Genomic DNA, 20,164 nt, shown 5'->3' with positions numbered 1-20,164 from the left:
CAGCAAAAAAGCAAACTTTACTTTCTTGGGTTTTGATGATGTCATCCTTGTGCTGCAAGAAAGACGAGCATTTCCTCAGTCTTCTGTGATTAAACTTCAATGTTGTAACTTTTTGACTAGGTATAAGTCTGCTGCAGAGCTTAGACATTTTATAAAGACAGTCAAAAATTCAGCAGGCAACAAAAATGACTGATTTACAGCATCTTTGAGCTGGCATGTTAGTTCAGGAGGTAGGTGGTGGTCTTGGATAATGCCTGAACATAAATGGCTTCTTTCATCTAGATAGGAAAGCAGATAAAGTCATTTTCAGGATGTAAATGTGGGAATAATTAAAAATGTGGGGGTGTCACAAATTCTCCTAAAGTGGAACCAAACCCAAAATAAAAAAAAAAAACTCACCTAATCCTGCAGGTCTGTTTACAGGATTCTTCTTTTGGGTCATTCCGGTATCCGTCTCTGGCCTGGTACAGAGGAAGTGCTGGGCGCTGACATCTTCTTCTGGCTTCTTCTACTTAAGTCACCCAATCTCACACTGCACAGATGCGAGATCGTGTGGTGTAGTGGGGGAAAAGATTGCCAATCTCACTGGGCGTGTGTGAGATTGGAACATTTCCATTTATTTTCCATTCTTCCATTAAAGAAAGGATTCCTCTGTGCATGCCCAAAATCGGGGCATGCTCAGAAGGAGCAGGCAAGAGCCTCATGGGATGCGCGACATAGGTATCCCAGGAGGCTTTTGCCCTCCATTTGCCGTGGCAAACAAGAAAAAAAAGAGGAGGTGCTGCACATTTTAAAGAACAAAAAAAAAAGGTAAAAATACAATTTTTACTTTAAATAAAAGGGTTGTCTGCCCTTTTATGTAAAGTAAAAATTTTGAGTTTAGGTCGACTTTAAGATAAATATACCTAATGCTCAGGCTGCTTTAGGGGGAATTCCAGCTTTAGTAAGAAAAATTCCTGAAGAACTACTGTATATACCTTGCAAGTGTTTGTTATCAAGCTTTTGTTGCAGATTCCTTTTTCTTTCCTGCAAATTAAAACTCTAGGGCATGTGACCATGTTGTTCATTAAGTGTTCAGCATGGTATTTCTGAAAATAATTAAATTGTAGACAAGTTTATAGAAATCTGACTATTAGGTCTGTTTATTTCTTTGACATCCTAATCCAATCTTTGGGCATTTAATGTTCACAGAATTTTTTTTTTTAAGCTGGGTGGGAATTAATTGTAGGCAGGTGTCAGCCCCTGTATTGTGACCCAACTCTTCAGTATCCACTCAAAAACAGCAAGGTTTTCTGAAAAGTGCCGGGTGGTGCACCCAGCTAAAAGGGGCCAGGGAGAACACTGGGCATTTATATGGCGTGCATCTTCCCTAACCTCTGTAACGGCCTTCATTTCTATGAGAAAGCATTACACAATATTTAGGGGTTGGTAAGCCCATTTAGTGAAAGAGTTTGTGAAGTCAAATACTGATTTTGAAATAAGTAGACCTGACAATCTGTTAAAATTGGTCCTGAAGGTGTCCAGGAATATTGAAGTCGGGGTACTAGACGCAGTCATGTTGAAACAGATAATGTCCTAGGCCAAAGTTGGAAGCTCACAGTTGTCTAATTTGTCTTGGAATTCTGTGGCATTTGCAATAGCAATTTCTGTAAAAACCTGAACGTATTTGGTGGGCGGTGCCCCCCATACTTTAGTCCATTCATTGGCCCTGATTTAATAAAGCCCTCCAAGGCTGGAGAAGGATACACTTTCATCAGTAAAGCTTGGTGATCCAGCAAACCTGGAATGGTTTTGTTAAAAGTAATTTGCTATTTGTTAGCAAATGTTTTCAATCCTGGACCAGATCAATTCCAGGTCTGCTGGATCACCTAGCTTCACTGATGAAGGTGTATCCCCAGCCTTGGAGAGCTTTATTAAATCAGCCCCATTGTATTCAGTTGTAATCAGTGATATGGTGTTCAAGTAGCATTCATCATTGGTAATTGCAGTCTATTCTTCTTTTCTAGGACATGATGCACCAGCTAATCCAGGGCCTGGACTTCCTCCATTCACACAGAGTGGTTCATCGGGACCTCAAACCTCAGAACATTTTAGTCACCAGCGATGGACAGATAAAGTTAGCGGACTTTGGCCTCGCACGCATCTACAGTTTTCAAATGGCACTTACATCAGTGGTAAGTCAAATTACTTGTCTTGTTTAAGTAATTTCAATACCTAAATCTAAACATTGATGCCTAACAGCAAAAGTATTCCAAATGATAACTTTTTCCGTTGATTAAATCATTAATATTTAAAGAGAACAATCACAACTGGGTTTATTCTACACTCAATTTTACGTATTTAGTCTTACAAGTTGTTCAGTATTACATATATATTGTGTATTATTCCTATATTTTATTTTACATATACTAGGCACAGATCAGTAAGATTTAACAATTACTATTTGCCTTATTATCTATTGCTAATTGCCTTATCTATTATTTTGGCCACAAATAGTCCATTACCTAAATCTGACTCTGTGGATGGAGTATTGGGGGGTCAAAGTTTACCTGAAGCCTGACAGTTTCTTCTTAACTTTGCATTGTGTGTGGCCAAGTGGTTGATGGACCACTGAGTGTGACTGGGTGTCCTCTGACCCTCCGTTTTTGTTCTAGCAATGGCAGTTCCTATTATGCCATTACACTTACCTGACATCAGGATTGTACAGAAGTCCCATTCTTTACCTAGTTCCATCTTCCCAGACAACATTGCATCCTTGTACTCTATATTACTTGATTGCTGATTTCCCCACCTCTAATATTTCATTATTGGTCTCCCAGACTGGAGAGCAGTCTCCATGACTAACTGCAAGGTGCAGGCTGGATCTTGACCTGTTGAGATTATTAGGCAGTGAATATGGTAAAATTAAAAATTTCCTTATTTTCGCCTTTCTTCTATACGTCAGTTGGTTTTGGCATTAAATCACATCTTCTCTTACCTTATTACATGAAAAACCCATTTCCAAATGGATTTATTTTGATCATTAACTACAAAGGTATTTTTTCAATCTTCTTTGAAAACCTTTATTCCAGGTTAGCTGTAATCAGTTTGTAAGTGAGATAAGTAAATTCCATGACGGGGATATTTTTTCCCAATGTCTTAATGTCCTAATATCTGTTGGCAAAGGCCTTTGTCGAACAGAAAGTGAATATATATATATATATATATATATATATATACTGTAATTTGTGGCTATTGTAAAATATATTGAAACAAGTTTGTGCCAGGAGTTCAGTAATAACATTTTTATGGAAAACCAAGCAAGTTTACTGGTACTGCTTCAAGTCCTCTGAGCCCACCTAGTCCTATCTTAAGTGTTTGAGATTGTACTGAACTTTGAAAATCACTACATTACATCAAACTTTTTTTTATTATATTTGTTTGCACCACATTTTATTAAGAAGTGACTTTTTTAAAAAGTTTATCAGATGTCCTGACTAATTAGGAAACATTAAGGTCAGTGTGAGAGACGTTCTGCTTCTGTTTTTGGTAAAACCTGGTAAACATTAGTCATATACCGTATCTCCAGTGTACTGTGTACCGTTACTGCACACATAATGCACCTCTTGGCTTTAGAAATTAGTGGGGTGGACCTAAATATTCCCTCTGTCTCGCAATGTACTGACTCATGTTACCCATAGCATCGAGTTTTATTCTTTCAATGCTGTATTGGGGAATCAAAAGCCAACTGCTTACTGCTATAAGCAATGCAAAACACTCTGGTTTTTGAAAGGATCAAGGCCTTACCAATGCCTGCCATCTGCTTGGTGAAGGGGATCATGGGTCCCACTTATGTCAGATCATACATAAGTTAGATTTAGAAAATCTTTTGTATTCTGGCACTTTAACTAATTGTACATCTGTCTATACATATTACAAGAAAGCAATGCTGGAACTAGCACAAGCGACACGGCTGTGTTAAGCCACGAAATTCGCCCCTTTAACTACTTCCTGACAGGCGGACTCTTGACGTAGTCTCAGAAAATACCAGGAGAAGTGAATAGGCCGAGTTCTGTGCGCCCTATCAGTTCTTGTGGGAAAATATGCTTCAGTGACTTATTGGCACCAGCACTGGAATGTGGCATTTAAAAGCACCTTTTTACAGTGGGAAAGAATTTGGTGAAGAATAAACAATGTAAGCAATGCTGAACGGACCGCGGACATCGCATAACCCAGAAAACTTGTTCGTGCCAGTCATTTACAGACCTCTGAACAGGCGGATTTTATGTACTTTCTGTAGTTAGAAAAATAAAGAACAGCTGAGAAGGGGATGATCTATATTTTGTTTAAACTGCATGTAAAGGTGTAATGCAAAACTGAAATACAATATATATGGAATGGTAATACTGTGCGACCAGTTCTGCATTTTACAAGACAGCACAGCCTGGTGCTGCGCTTCCAAGACAAACATGCATGAAAATACAATTATTTACATTTACGTTTAATAGAAAAATTCACTATACAAACAGCTTCTCTGCACTTTTTTTCAGTTTGCATTTAGGAGCAGGTTTGCCCATCCCCAGGCAAAGTAAGGACATTTCCCCAATTCCTTTTTCCCCATCCCACTCCCAACCATTCATATTGGAAAAACCTAAATATCCAAAAAAGTACCTTCTGACTCTGCAGTGAACAAGCAGCAAATACTGAGAACACAGGTTGTCATGTGACTGAGGATTCAGATGGACATGTGGGAGCATTTCAGCTTTGTATGTTATGTCTGCATTTTTGGGCAATAAGGTAGAGGTTGGTGCAGGGTTGAGTCTTGGGCAGCTTTAAAACTGAACTTCATTCAACAAAAGAACAAGACTGCTCCTTTTTTTTTGATACCCCGGTTGGAGGCCGGCTCCTGTCATCACGTTAAATGCAAGACCAGTTGACCTGCATTGTACGTGAGGATGCCAAGGGGCTACCTACGTCCCAGGGGCACTAATGAATCAAGAGGTAAGTATTTCCTCATATTTATTACCTCCTACTGTTTCAACTTTAAAACTTCAAAGTGGGTACGTGACTGTAAAGTTGTAGACATGTTCCTAGTTCCCTTAGATCTACGTAATTTTTTGTGCTGTTTTATTCTAGCTCTGATAATAAATCTGCGTCTTATCTGAGTATGAGAAGTGATGTTGGTTAAATCTGGGACATGGGCAGCACAGTGACTCAGTGGTTAGCACTATTGCCTTTGCAGCGCTAGATCCCAGGTTCAAATACTGGCCAGGACGTGTCTGCGTGGGTGTCCTCCCACATTCCAAAAACATGCAGTTAGGTTAATTGGCTTCCCACAAAAAATTGACCTTAGACTACATTATTGACATATGACTATGGTAGGGACATTATATTGTGAGCCCCTTTGAGGGACATATGGTGGCACTATATAAATACTGTGTAATAATAATACAAAATAATAATGTAGTCAGTGCTTGCACTTTGTGCCTTCATCCTCTTATTGGAATAATGGCTCTTTTGGGGAAAACTCCATTCTTTGTCATTTGACTAGTTAACAAAAGTGTTATTAGAACATTGTAAGCAGGGTCTCAAATTTTGCATAATATAAAGAATCTTTGTATGGAGCGCCAAAACAGAGAAATCAGAGAAATGGGCTTATTTTTTTTTTTTATTTTTTTTGGCTGTAAGGAGCTTTGTAAATGGGTGGTGGTGCCTTATCAAGAGAACCCTGTTAATAAGGTCCCCCACCACCCACTCATACCTTCTCTGTATGCCTACTGTATCTGTGTCCTCCTTCTGTTCACCCTTCAGGAATCCCTGTGTAAGCTCCATATTGGTCAAAACTAATTTAATTAATATTCTTTCCCCCTACCTCTTGTGACAGAGTTTGGGCCTGGCAATTGTTATCAATCCTGAGCCCTTTACTTTTGGAAGAAGGGGAGAAGGTTACATCCTCTGCCATGTGGTGGAACATCATAGAAGCATGTTTTATCCATGGGCTCCATAAGACAAATGGTGCAATAGTGAAGTATAGCCAAGGTAGATATTAGTGGGGTATTGGGAATGGCTGCCCTACGAAGAGAACCTGCTACTTTGCTGCCAATAAACAAAGTGATAGGTCCTCAATAATATCACCTGGCAAATCCTACTTTCCTCAGCCAAGTCATTTGCAAACCAATTGCATTAGCCTAACAGTCCAATTTCATAAGAAGCAGCTGCTTCCAGCACTACAAAAAAACTAAATGACGCTAAGCCTGTGCTCCGTCTTTATCCAGTTGAGGCAAGTTGGAGGCAGGAAGGCTAAGTTTCACCTTCTTTAGACTGCAAACACCTGTTCAGTAATTGTTGTTGGAAAGGATCATTCACGAACCTTTCCAACGACAAAAGAATGAATGATGCAAGAATGAGCGCTGTACATACAGCACGGTTCTGCTCTAGGGAGAGGGGAGGGGGGATAACGACAAAGCGGCACTCCGCTGCGTTCTCTTCCCTTTACTTCTATTACCATTGTTTATAGATCCATAAACGACGAGTGCTGTACACGCCAGATTCTCTGATTTCAGCCCTGAGGCGATTTTCAGACGAGAATCATCTGACGTGTGTCTGAGAGCATTGTGCAAATGCAGCAAGTCAGCTGGATTGTATCATTGTATGTGTAGAATGTACAGCGCTGTAGGTAATGGGTGATCTTTTTTGCTAAGAGTACAAATTCTGGAAATACCAATACCTTAAAGCAAACAGTGTATGCATCCAACTATAACATCAGTACTTCCTTGAGACAGCACAAAAAGAAGCCTCTGTGTGTGTACGGCTATTTATAATTACCATATTTTTCATTTACTTATACTCTATTCACGCAGAATGAAATCTGCATGTGTCTTTATAGACAATGACTATTTATTACATTTTATCATACCGCTGTTGATTATGCAGCTAATCAGAAGTCTGCTTTTATTTCCTAGCTTGCATTGCAAAAAGAGAATTCAAATCTGATTGGTTAGTAGGGGTTTCCCGTTCCATGGTATAGTAGGTACAGTGTATATTGTAGGCAGATGTAAAAACACAACTGGATCCACTTGCAGACAAATAATTGGTTGCTTCTTTGGCGAACTCCAACCTTTGTGCTTAAGTGGGTTAATGGCTGGAAAGAAATGGAGATTAATATATGGCATTTACAGAGCTCTGGCATATTACGCAGCGCTTTACAAAGTCCATAGTCATGTCACGAACTGTCCCTCATGGGGACTCACAATCTAATGTCCCTACATTAGCACACTCCAAGTCCAATTTTTGAAGGGAAGCCATTTAACCGAACTGCATGTTTTTGGGATGGCGGAGGAAAACCACAAACATGATACAGTTGGCTGAGATTTGAACCTGGGACCCTAGTGCTGCAAGGCAGGAGTGTGTTGCAACTTACGTCTGCCCGCTCCTCCTTTGGGTTTGGCTATGACCGAATCGCACACAGTAACACGCGCATATGCACGACAGCTCATTCATTCTGACACTGTGGCATGCTGAGAATGCACACTTATCTGTTAATGTGCAATTTATTGCACATTCTAAAGAAGAATGAGCACAGGCGGGCGTATTTGTTTTATTGCTAGTTAGCATTTTTTCCTTTTTTTGATAAGGCAAAGTTCCGCTTTATGTACAGAGCAGGTAAGGTGTGTTCCCATGTGTATCCAGGCAAACTGCTAAAAAAAACTATGCGGTACATTTCTCCAATACATGCACATTTCACAATGCTTTTGTATCTTTGCACATTGTCTACAAGAAAGATAAAACAAATATTTGTTGGCTTTGTCTGAATTAAGTGAGCTCATAATTTTCTGTAGCGAGCCAACTCTGCTGCTTTGAAATCTCAAGCAGTGTTGTTGGTCCTCTCTAAGCTCTTCTCCTTCCGCTTTCACGGCAGAGCACTTCTGCCTCTCCATTCTCAATAACCTAACAATAGGAAGGGTTCCATAGTCCAACAAAAGACTGAATGATGATTGAATCATCATAGATTACATGACAACAGCAAACAAAATGTTTCTGATTTGTTTATTTAGGAAGAATATAAACCCAGGAACCAACATCTCATATAATCTATTGTTTTTATTTCAAAAGGTGATTTAGATCTTTCGTAATCTGCAGATTTCTAAAAAAAAAAAATACCTGGTCATCCTATTACAAAGGTCCCTGTTATGGGGTGACAAATATATCTCGATCAACCCCTCATATGCACCCCTGATGGAGACCACCAGCAGCCCTTTCAAAAATACATTGTGCAGAGCAGACATGGCCCACCGTTGTCACTGTCAAGAAGTCGATCTGGAGCAATGATGAGCAGCTGACAATGGAAGGAGCGCAAGTAGACAGGAAGTGTCTGAAAGAGGCTGGAGTGAAAGCACTTGCTGAAAGAAAAAGAAACTTAAGAAAAAAGATAAATGTTACACACAAAACAAATTTGGCAACTGCAGTGCTCAACCCAGAAAAGTGAGGCATCCCCTGTATTGTGACCCAACTCATTAGTAACTGTCAAAAACAGCCGGGTGGTTACTGAAAAGTGCAGGGTGGTTCGCCCAGCTTAAAGGGCCTGGGGAGAACACTGGACTGTTGATATAAAGTGACTTCAGCTATAGTTAGGGGTTGTCACTTTTGTTGTCACAAAAGTCAAGAACTTTTGTTCGGAGGGTTTAGACCAGTTTTTAATCCCAACCAAAATCTTTTTGTTTAACTTTTGAAAAAAGTGGAGAAAGATTGTTGCCTGAGACGAATGGTCAAGTATGTCTTGGGTGAAAATCTAGCATGTGTACGCAGTTCCCTGAAGTCTTTCATTTGTCAGTCCTGGCGGTTAAATGAATGACCAAGTGGGGACGACCACTGTACTTCTGCTCTTCCTTCTCTATAGAAAAGAACATTGATGTGTGTACAGCATTCATTTGCCCTCCTGTCACTGGAAATGATTTACAATTATTAACAGGATTTATATAGCGCCAACATAATACGCAGCGCTGTACATTAAATAGGGTTTTTTTGGGGGGATTTATGAACCATTATTTTCAGTGATCTGAGGTCTGTACAGCAATTGAAAGAGATTGTTGAGAACCCCGAAACGCAGTAGTTTTTGTATTCAGTTATCTAACAAAGTTTGTACTCATTTTGTTTGGACTAGTGCTTTTTATGTGATTGAAAGAAAAAAAGAGGAAATATTTGACAAGAGGTTGTATCCCTTAGCCACTATATCCTAAAAAAAGGATAGAGGTAAGCTTTAAAGTGTATAGTAGAGCCAAGCTTTTCTATCACAGGGAAGAAAGGGTTACCTGGAACAAACGAGACCTGGGCATCCTAAGGAATCCGCTCTGTACTCTGTCCTGGGAACTGGGGTATAAAATCATTACGCAACTCTTGTTTATTATCACAGATCATAACCCGTGGGTTGGCATTCTCTGAATTAGACTATGGAATGACTTGAAAAAGCAGTATTCATGCACAGCACTGCTTTACAAACCACACTCTGCCTAGATGTGGAAAAAGGGCATTCGGAGCTGGGTGCCCTGCCAGGACGGGAGGCCTCCGACCACTCAGTGTTAAGACAGTCGCAGACAGTCAATCCTCCCAGGGCTCCACTTCAGACATACAGACAGCCCTTAGTTTACATTGCGGGCGTAAGGACATCGCAAGCCCGGTCAGCTGGTGGCATGTGAGGTTTGGAATGTTCATCTGGTTCAGAATTAAAATCACCAGTGTCACGTTTGTCCTTTCTGGTGTTTATTTGTGATTTTTAAAGGACCGCGGCCCAATAGATAAATATGTATATGAAACAGATCATATATACACATGCTCATTAACATGCATATGACGGAGCTCCCAACTCTTCCAAGGGAAGGGAGTTATAACTGCAGGGTGCCGGAAAGGAAATCTTTGTGATGTTCACGTTTTCATTGCTTTGCTATATTTCAAAGTGAACCTGTACTTAGACTGGAGCATACAGGTTCACGCTACAACATATTAATATTATTATTATTATTATTGTTACTAATAATAAACAGGATTTATATAGCGCCAACATATTACGCAGCGCTGTACATTAAATAGGGATTGCAAATGACAGACTAATACAGACAGTATTATAATACAGTGATATAGGAGGAGAGGCCCCTGCCCCGAAGAGCTTACAATCTAGTAAGTGGGGGAATTTCACACACAATAGGATGGGAGATATGTAGTGGTGGGAAGTAGTGATGGTTTCAAAAGACAGAAGAAGATGGGTAGGGAAGTTTGAAAAAATTAGTTTTGAGCGCTCTTTTAAATTAATATTAGAGGAATTATAAAATATGACTGCAGTTCCTTTTTTACAGTCGGGCAGTAAAATCTGCACCTTTGCTAAATGACTGCTGCGGTAACATTGGGATTTTGTACTGTAGCCATTAAATGAGGTGCCCTCACTTTCTCAAACTTTTTACTCCTGAAGAACCCTTGATGCAATTTTCAGGTCTTGGGGAACCCCTGCTAAAACTATAGTAGGGCATTGGAAGAAATACTCCTTACATCTGTGGTCATTGGTAAAAATCCCCCCTTTTACATACAGCTTAAAGGAGATTTGGGGTCATGCTATGGATACTGCCATAGCCATTAAAACTGTGATCCCCATTACATTGGGAGGTCAATCAGTCAATGTTCCAAGACTAAGCCTCTCTATACAGAGGGAATATACAAATTCAACTTAAAGCTGCAATTCATTAAAAAAGTATACAAATTGGTTGCTTGGGTTTTTGTTTTAAATATACTTCATACAGACAAACAGGTGTAAGAATATAACAGTAATATAAGTAAGAAATGAGAAACAAAAATGTGTGAAAAAGCTTTTTATTTATTCCGCTGTTACGAAGTTTGCATTGTACATGCAAAGAATGAGCACATGAGCGTGCAGAGGTATAGGTGGTGAAATGTGTGCCTCTCTATAACCACCAGTGTAACATAATGCATTGAGCAATGCCGGCAAAATACAAACAGTTCAACTAACCTAGGAAAAAATGAATGTCCCCTTTACAGACGAGCGTATGAGACATTTGCTCAATATTTACTGCTGTAATTACCACTCATCAATATTTTGTAATGTTTGATAAAAGTAGGTTCCAACTGCAATATAAAAAAATCGGGTTGCTGCTTTGGAAATTTGACAGCATGCATTACACATACAATGGTTGCAGTTTTTGTGCAGTATCTACTTGTTGGTAACTTGGTGAAATCTTATAGCCAGGTGTATACCGTTGGCCACTTGTTGGGTAGGCAAAGGCTGGGAGTCTTGGTTGGGTGGCTTCCGTCTGGCAGCACCTGGTCCTTACTGGGCTTTCTATATTGTGCCAACCTCGCGTATGTATTTTGCTGCTTATACCCCAAATCACTTGTAACCACACTTTCCATTTGTACCATAATTAATGTATATCTTCAGTCAACCCATGCACTCTCGAGGGAATCAAAAGGTCCATATCCTGGTATGCTGTATGTTGCCTTTGGTAGGTTTGATTTTCTTTGCTGCTTTTTGGCTCACCCTGCTTGTTTGATGATGCCTAAACCTGATCTTTTTGGCTTTGACACATGTTTTTTTGGACCCTGTGGCTATAGCTTTTCCTCCAACTACACATTATCTGTTGGCACGGGACACTGGCACGAAGAGTCCTGTGCTCCTCCATACCCGTACTGGGTATTTTTGAAGGCTGCAAAAGCACAACAAATGTATCAGAGAAGTTGGAGCGGTGGTAATAAAGGCAAATTGACGATTGTTTTTAAAGGAGTGCAGTTAATGTTGATTCTCTTCTAGTGCAAAAAAGCCCTTAGTATTTGACAAACCTTTGTGTGCCTCATTTCCTCAGGCTCGTTCCATATGTCTACAATCAGCTGTGCACACTACTATGAGGTTTCTGTTTCCTTCCTCTCTATAGGCAGACTATCTTTTATCATCTCTCACAGCTGAATGGCACATTGTATAAATTCTCTAGGTGAAATTCCTCTCGCTCTCACCACTTGCATACATCTGACCGAAGTCAGCCTGCTCCTGGTGTTACTTTCCAAAGCCATTCAGTGCAGGAAACTCTTCGGCACGGGTTCTGAGAAGGTTATCACAGGAGATAAAAATATTAAAGGTCCCAAAGAATAATAGTTCAGCATATATTATCTTAACTTAACATCTCTGCAGCAGATTGAAAACTTCTACCAATAAGAAAGGGACTTTTGTTTGTTCTAATTTTTATATGTTGTTGGACAGGGTTCAACTTTGATGGGTTATGAGTACCTAGGTAAATTTGAACTCCGCGTGGTATATTTTCCTGCTATCAGAGTTAAATATTTACCTTCAAGTGTAACAATGGTTCTTTATCATGCTTCTTCCTGTCATGCAGGCCAATAAAGTCCAGTATTCTCCCCAGAAATGTTTCTAAACCAGGTGGGAAGAAGCCGTAGGCGGGTGGCTGTATTGTGACCTAACTTTTCAGTAATGACTAAAAAACAGCCGGGTGATTACTGAAAAGTGCTGGGTGGTGCGCCCAGCTAAAAGGAGCTGGGGAGAACACTGAAGTCTGCTACCTGCTTCCTTGTAATTGCTCATAACTCAGGCAAGGTAGGAGTCCCAATTTTTAGACGGACAGCTCTTGATAATAAGTCATGGCTTACAAAATATTTAAAAGCATGAACCTTCACCCTTCCACAGTATACTAGTCCAGGGTTATGCTTTAAAGTATACATGGTTCCCACCGTAATGCTGGGAAATGTAGTCCGATATTTTTTGTTCAATTTACTTCGGGTGTGACATGGCCATATCTAACCCTCTCACTGGCTGAATTCAGAGATGAAAGGAAATAGATTTAGTGCAGCGTGTAAGTACATTTGTCTTTAAAAGATATTCAGCCCACCGCTTTGCTTCTAACCTCTGTTTATATTCACTTATCAGTCTGATTGCTATCAGAAATTGCCTTCTACAGTTTAGTTACACTTTAACTGAATAATATCTATTTTGCATAAGCATGTATTATTAAACAGTTGCCTTTTATTACCTTAATATATACATACGGTAAATACTATAATGCGGTGCTTGAGCGAGTAATCAACATGGCAGGATTACTAGGTATTAATACATTTTAACAAATATGGATAGGGTTAGCCAAGCTCTTGGGTGGAGTTGGTAGGGTTAGCCAAACTACAACGCTTATTGCTCTCTACAAGGAGATCCACACTTTGGATTTTCTTTTTCACTTTTGTCCATGGTGGTAATAGTTTGAAATAAAAACTTTTTTTTGTTGTCACCAAAACTCTAATAAGGTGGAAATTTTCAATATTAGGAGCACTTGGGGTGACAACAGTTTTAAGACAAGATTTCCCTCATTTTGAGATATTTCCTCTTGCTTCCTGGTAAGAAATACACAGGATTTAAGGTGAAATTTGCTTATTATAATCGGAAGCCTGACAAGGGTTCAAACCCTCCTCTACTTAATTGAACACTTAAGAAAATTGGGCTTTACACTTTTTAACATGGGGGAACCCTTCTATAATTACTATATACACAGCTTACAGTTTATTAGTGTGGTGGCCACTGGGAAGCATGTCACCCTTAGATAGCCAAAATGTTCATTGATGTCAGTAATAACTGACCCGAGAACAAATTGCTCAGGGAATTCTGGAGGAACCCTGGTTGAGAAACAGCTTTAATATGTTAACACCAATATAAACTCTTTAAGATTGGTTTTTACGCTTTGAAGGGAGTTTGTTACATGGCTTACATCTTCCATCAGTAAAAACGTTTTCCACCTTTTACCAATTCTTCTTCACTGCCATTGCCAGCCAAAAACTAGAAGAAGACCCAGGAACTGGAGACTATATTCTGCGACTAAGATCGCGACCTGAATTCACTTATCACAGCTTCAAAAGAAACTACAATACAGGTTTCCTTAGAAGTAGCATCAAAGTAAATTGTGAAAATGAAACCATCAGCAATGATTTTTCATATGCAGAGCAATTTTTATTATTTTTGTATTTTTTTTTACTATTATATCAGCAGATGGAGAACTTCTATACTGTTGAAAGTTACTGTTAAAGATTCTTCTGCCTTTAGGGTTCTTTTACCATCTTTAGACTTCTTAGAATTTCATATTCGAGATAATTTGTGGTTTGCATATGGTTTTAGTGACGTGACGTCACATTTTCACACTTCGCAGGCAGTATTACAGGACTCGCTTTTCAGCCTGAGATGGTTTTGGTCTTCCATGTCGAGGACTGTGATGTTGCTATGTTCCTGAAACAAAACAATTTGTGAACTCTTAACTATTCTTGTAGAACAGATTCAAGCTCCAGTTCGCCATTTTTCACATTCTTTTGTACATTGTGGTCTTTATTATTTTTTTTGTTTTGTCTTTGTTTTGTTGACTTTTTGTTAGTTTCATGTGGGTGGTTTGCACATACGGAAGACCCAATGAGTTCCAACCTACAATCTGCTTGATGGTGCATTTCATAAGCAGTGTTACTTTCCCTGTTTGGAGTTTTTGTAGCACAATTACATGTATGCAAGAACGGCACCTAAAAATCTAGGTTCTTTCATTAAAAAAAAAGTCATTTTACTACCAAACTACCAGTCTATGCTGAAGGTGAAGACTAAAATGGAACTAAACCCTGTGTATACTCCACCTGTCCCCTCCATTTTCTCTTCCTTGTTTAGATCTTTAACCGTCATGACATTCATTCAGTCCCAGCAGCCATAAGGGAAGCCAGGATGTGCCGAGTATTCCAGCAACCATATTTTTCTTACATTATTGGGTGGCAAAAAATTGGTTAGTTGAACTGTTTGTATTTTGCTGGCATTGCTCAATGCATTATGTTACACTGGTGGTTATGGAGAGGCACAAATTTCACCACCTATACCTCTGCACGCTCATGTGCTCATTCTTTGCATGTACAAGGCAAACTATGTAACAGCGGAATAAATAACAAGCTTTTTCACACAATGTGGCACTAAAAAAAACATATACCGGTCCCTGTTCCACTTAGTAAGGTACATTATTGGGTGGTTGATGTCATTCATTTGCAAAGCTAAGTGAAATATCCTTTCCAAGCTGATAATTCACTTTGCTATGTGAACAGCCCAAAAATAAATCGACATTTATGTATTTTCATGATTTGTAGTCCTAAGAAGTAGCTGGTGAGCTGTTGTAAGATCACAGGTGGGTACCAACACAATGATTTTTTTTGTTTGTTTTGTTTTTTTTTATTTATAAAATTCAGGTTCAAAGGCAAAACTTTTAATATTCAACATAATTGCTTTGAGAACTTCCTTGTTCAAAATTACCCTAAATTGGGCTTCAGGCCCAGTCATTTGAATGGGATGCCATTGATCCAGGATGAACATAGAATGACATATTACCAGGTGAGTTGCATGGTAATTAGGTAATCCTTCAACAAACAATGGGCCAATGTCTTCCAGCACATTGTTCTAAGGGAGAATAACTTTTATGGGTCTTTGAATGGCCAAAGGTCCTAATGGACTAAAGCAGCTTTTCGCAACCTTTTTAACATAAGAGGGAACTCTTGAAATACTTTTCCAACATTAAGGAACCCCTTCTATAATATATACTATGTCCTCAACTCACAATACATTATTGTGGTCAGTGGGAAGAATGCCTCTTACATTGATGACCAGTGAGAAGAATGTCATTCTTGGAGTAAACCAAACTGACCTGAGAATTTTTCAAGGAACCCCTGGCAACCTCTGGAGGAGAACCCGAGGGTTTCACAGCACCTTGGATGAAAAACAAATTCGACTAAGCAAAGACGTTAAATAAAGTGTTATATTGTAGAATTTTGGCTTCAGTTTGGCCTCTGTATTTCACAATGGACTGAAACAATTGATTATGCGTGACAGCTTGGTAAGCTAAACCGCGACCCAGCTACGTTGCAATAGTAAACCTACAGCCTGTGTGCTGTGATTTTTTTGTATAAGAAATATATTATATTATGTATAATAATTGTACTTTTAAGTATATTTTATCCTTAGCATACTTCCTCCATCAGCTGCAGGAAACGTACAATATTTTTTTTCTGTATTAGTGGACCAGAACTGGCTGCTTGCCATATGTAAGCGACAGATAAGGAGAAAGGGTGGGGGAAATGGCATCTGGACACTGATGCTTTAAAAGCACTGGGAAGAGAAAAAAACACAAAAAAATTACGACATGTATCTGGAATTTTCCAACTAACGATGTACGGATGTGGTAGCGCAACAGAAAAAGAGCCAAACTGAGCTTGCTTTGTTCGGAAAGAGAGGCCCCTGTAGCATTCCACATGGCTGTGCATATTTTGGCTCAACTTTTGCAGCTTTAACGATACGCAGTGCATAAAACAGTACAGTTCCTACCTCTTGTATTCTCTAAAATTGCCACCAATCTGGTTATCAAATGGACAATCCTGGATTTATGGCCCCCTTCGTCTATTGCTAACGTTTCAGAGACTTTGAGACAGATTAGCTATCCAGCCAGGGGTGGCAACTCAGCGATTGGATATCCAACTTACCTTTTCCTATGATGATTACCAAAAATAGGAGGTAGCATCGGCATTACAATGATGGTTCCTAGCCCATTTGAACTATCCTTTTCTGTTTCCCCCAACAATAGAATGCCTAGTTCTCCATAACTGGTTATAAACTCAACCCATTGACAGAGCAGCCAACAACTGGGTTGTCTAGTTGATCAAAAAATTGGTGACCCAACCTGTTCTACAAATTGGCTGCAACAGAATCGCTTGTTGGGAAACCTTGAAGTAAACTTTTTATGGCCCTAAGAGGCCCTTTTGGTAAATCACAGTCCTAATGTAGCAACCCCATTCAAATGTTAATAATGATGATCTGCTGTCTATAACCTAAAGACTAATCCTAAAACTAAAACTAAGTGCTATTTTTGTCTTTGTTGTATTACTCGTCATGTCATTTCTACAGCTTTTTTGAGTGGCCTTTTCTTTAAAGTGAACATGACCTGACCTTTAAACAAAAGAACCATCTAGGCTGAAGTACAGCTTCTTGCAGTGTCCTCAAGTATCTGCATTAATCTTAAAATGTTTGCCCATTGTCCTTTTGTGGCCCTCTATAGTCAAGCCTAGATAGTGGGACTTTGACTTCTGTGCAAGATTAGGCCCCTACCAGTCCATTACCAGTGCTTCTACTGATCTTGGTAATAGGCAAGCCTAAATAAGACTTGAGTAAAAGTTAAATCCTAATGTACAAGTTGGGTCCGGGATGCTTTCACGTCAAGATTCTTCAGACCAAGTCAAGTTTATTTATGTGTACAAGATATCTGTGTACCACCAGTATTTCCTGCATGATTTTACATAGTCTTTTGCTTTAATAACTCTCCTAGATTGTTAGCTCTTCCGAGCAGGATCCTCTCTTTCTGTGTCAGTATTCTTCAGTCATTTGCAACCCCTTTTTATGGTATCTGTCATTTGCAACCCCTATAATAATAAGTCGTTATCATGGCAGTCTAGTGGTCTACCTGGTAACATGGCAGGGCCTCCCTGACCATTATTCTTAAACTACATTTACTCCTTTATTTAGATTACCTACCTATAATTTAAACATCCTAAAGTAAATGTATGATTTCAGAATTTATTGTTTTTTTTGTTTTTTTTTTTCTAATAAAAACGATAACCAGTTCCTCAAAGTAGAATATAACCAATATACGCCTTACGCGGCAACGCCTCTTAGCACATATTTATGCAAGCACATCTACCAGGGGTCTTCATGTTCATATCCGCTATTGAATCAAGAGCCAACTCACAACTCCACGGTCCATGCAGCTGCACAGGGGCCCTGTGGTACTCATGGGGGTCCATTTATGATGGGCAAGTTTGGACTCTCTGCACCCCTCACTCACTTCCTATCTATCTGTCAATACACAGGGATGTTTTTTAATTTGATAATAATTGACTTAGATGAGGCTGGAGCAAAAATTGGCCCTTTGGTAATTCTAATTTGAGCTGAAAGAATTGCAGTTTTGCATATTATGCAGTCATCTGTCATTGATATGGTTTAGAACGTGGACCTTGTATCAACTCTGTATTATGTGGAGACAGTTTAAGACTAAAGAGTTTATTTTCGAACTCCAATAAAAATATCAAAATCTATTTGACTAGCATGTCATTCATCAGATCAGCCCAGTTCTACGACTTCTGTACATGGTTCGCCAGGGTTATTTTATAGGCAGTATGCCCAACCTGTCATTTCACCCACACAAATATGTGCAGCCTTCGACTGCTTCTTTAGTGGTATTTATGAAAAATTTGTACAGTTTCTAGAATTTTCAACAAGCTAATGATCATGAAACACGCAAACCTCTCCATGTCTTCTCCCACCATTATATTTAAAAACCTGTGGTGGTTGGCTGCCCTGATCCCTTTGGGAATTTTCTAGTGGCTGGGTTACCTAGATATGTAACTAACAAGTCTTTTGGAAATATGGTACAGATTTCCAAATTGATGCACTCCAATCCCAATCCCAAATGGATGACCATTCACCTCTGGTGGACCATGGCTTTAGACTTTCTCAATTAATGAACTCCAGTGACAACAGGCAATATTGGCTCAGCATCACCTATATTTGTAGTTGGGAATATTACTACAAGTGAACAATTTTACATTCTAACAAAGTTCACACAATTCATTTTGCTATAGATTGAGGGGATCTACTTCCAAAACCTCGGGTGTTATGGAGTTCCCCTCCAACTTTTTAAGGCTTTTACTATTCTATAAAGGCCTTTGAGTGTGTGTGGAAATTTGTCACAAGGTTGCTGGAAAAAAAATTGTGAAGCCGGGTACTAATGTTAAAAGTAAAGATCTAGCCCACATTAGGCAATCCAGGTCATCCCAATGGTCTTTAATACGGTTTGGGTGCAGGCTACTTTAGTTCTTCCACACTGAATTCCTTGAACGATGACTTTCACCATGGGCATGATTGGCTTTGTGCAAAGTGACTTGGTCATGCTGGATCGGAAAAGGCTTTTCTCTGAGCTGTTACTGTGAAGTTGAAAATGCTCAAAATATCATTGTAAGGTTACAATACCCTTCACACCATAGCCTAATAATTTGAAGGCGTGTCAACATACTTTCGGCCATATTGTATATTGTATGTTGGCTACCCTATACTACTGGTTACGTGACAGATTAAATCTAACTATGGAATTATTTTTCCAGCTTTTTGTTTTACACTGGGTGGACCTCCTCAGTATTAGGTTTGCCCCCCTTGTCTTCGGTGGAGTAGATTTGTAAGGGTAGATTTTATATTTAGCAGTTTGTCCTCGATATGAGAAGCAGCGGAATTGTCTTTCCTATTTCTGGACAGGAAGACATTTTTGTGTAAACATTAGCTATAGGTGTCTAATGCACCTACATATCTGTGAATCCCTTGCAAACCCCCTTTTATTAAATCCAATTTGCATTTTTACATTACTGGTCCTTTAAATTAGTGGAACCGTTTCCTTCTACTCATAAAACCAACCATAGGGATGTCAGAGCCATGGAAAAGATTGCCTTTTCTGGTTTTATGCAGGGAATAGGCAGCAGTTAACAGGCAGGAGACTGCAATAAATAAATAAACCGGAGACTCAAGGTCACGGCGACAACAACAAAGGGTTTCTGAAGGCTGCGGTACAGCGCTTTTCACCCGGCTTTCCCACCCAGGGGCTTGTAAACACTGGCTAATGGCCATCAGACTATACAGACCCGCTCTGTGTTCTCAGCATGTACAGTAATTTAATTCCCGTTAACCGCTTCAGTGCTGCAAAGGGGCACAGGTAATTCACTAGGAGGAATTTCCAAAGACAGACGCAGAATAAACCGGGCTTCCATCCAATGCAAATAAAGCTCCAGCTGATTGTAAACTATTTTACCGCACACAGACCCCGAGGCCTAGAAATATACTCAAAGCATTTTTATTAATGTGCATTTCAGGGTTTTTTTCAGCATCTTGAACCTGCTCAGGTGCACTGGTGTAGTTCTAATCCCCACCACTAGAGGGGGTTTATAAACCCAAAGGTGGAAATTCACAAACTCGGGAGCAGATTTCTCTTGATTTCCTATTGACAATGTGATGGGAAGCAAGGTGAAATCTCAGCAAACATAAGAGGAAGAAACCTATAGATAAAAACGGAAGAGGATTTTTAATATTTCC

General features: G+C 39.5%; 1 protein-coding gene across 3 annotated transcripts in view; it reads left to right on the top strand.

The window, feature by feature from the left end:
• Window positions 1-20,164, top strand: part of CDK6 (cyclin dependent kinase 6) — a 94,864-nt gene that overhangs the window by 51,991 nt on the left and 22,709 nt on the right. For all 3 annotated transcript variants that reach the window (XM_072412869.1, XM_072412871.1, XM_072412870.1), the window contains exon 4: window positions 2,007-2,174. In XM_072412869.1, the coding sequence (XP_072268970.1) occupies window positions 2,007-2,174 (168 nt within the window). The remainder of the gene's footprint in view (window positions 1-2,006; window positions 2,175-20,164) is intronic.

This window comes from Pyxicephalus adspersus, chromosome 5 (assembly GCF_032062135.1).
Source record: "Pyxicephalus adspersus chromosome 5, UCB_Pads_2.0, whole genome shotgun sequence".
NCBI classification, from domain to species: Eukaryota; Metazoa; Chordata; class Amphibia; order Anura; family Pyxicephalidae; genus Pyxicephalus; species Pyxicephalus adspersus.
This window is presented reverse-complemented; position numbering and strand designations above follow the sequence as displayed.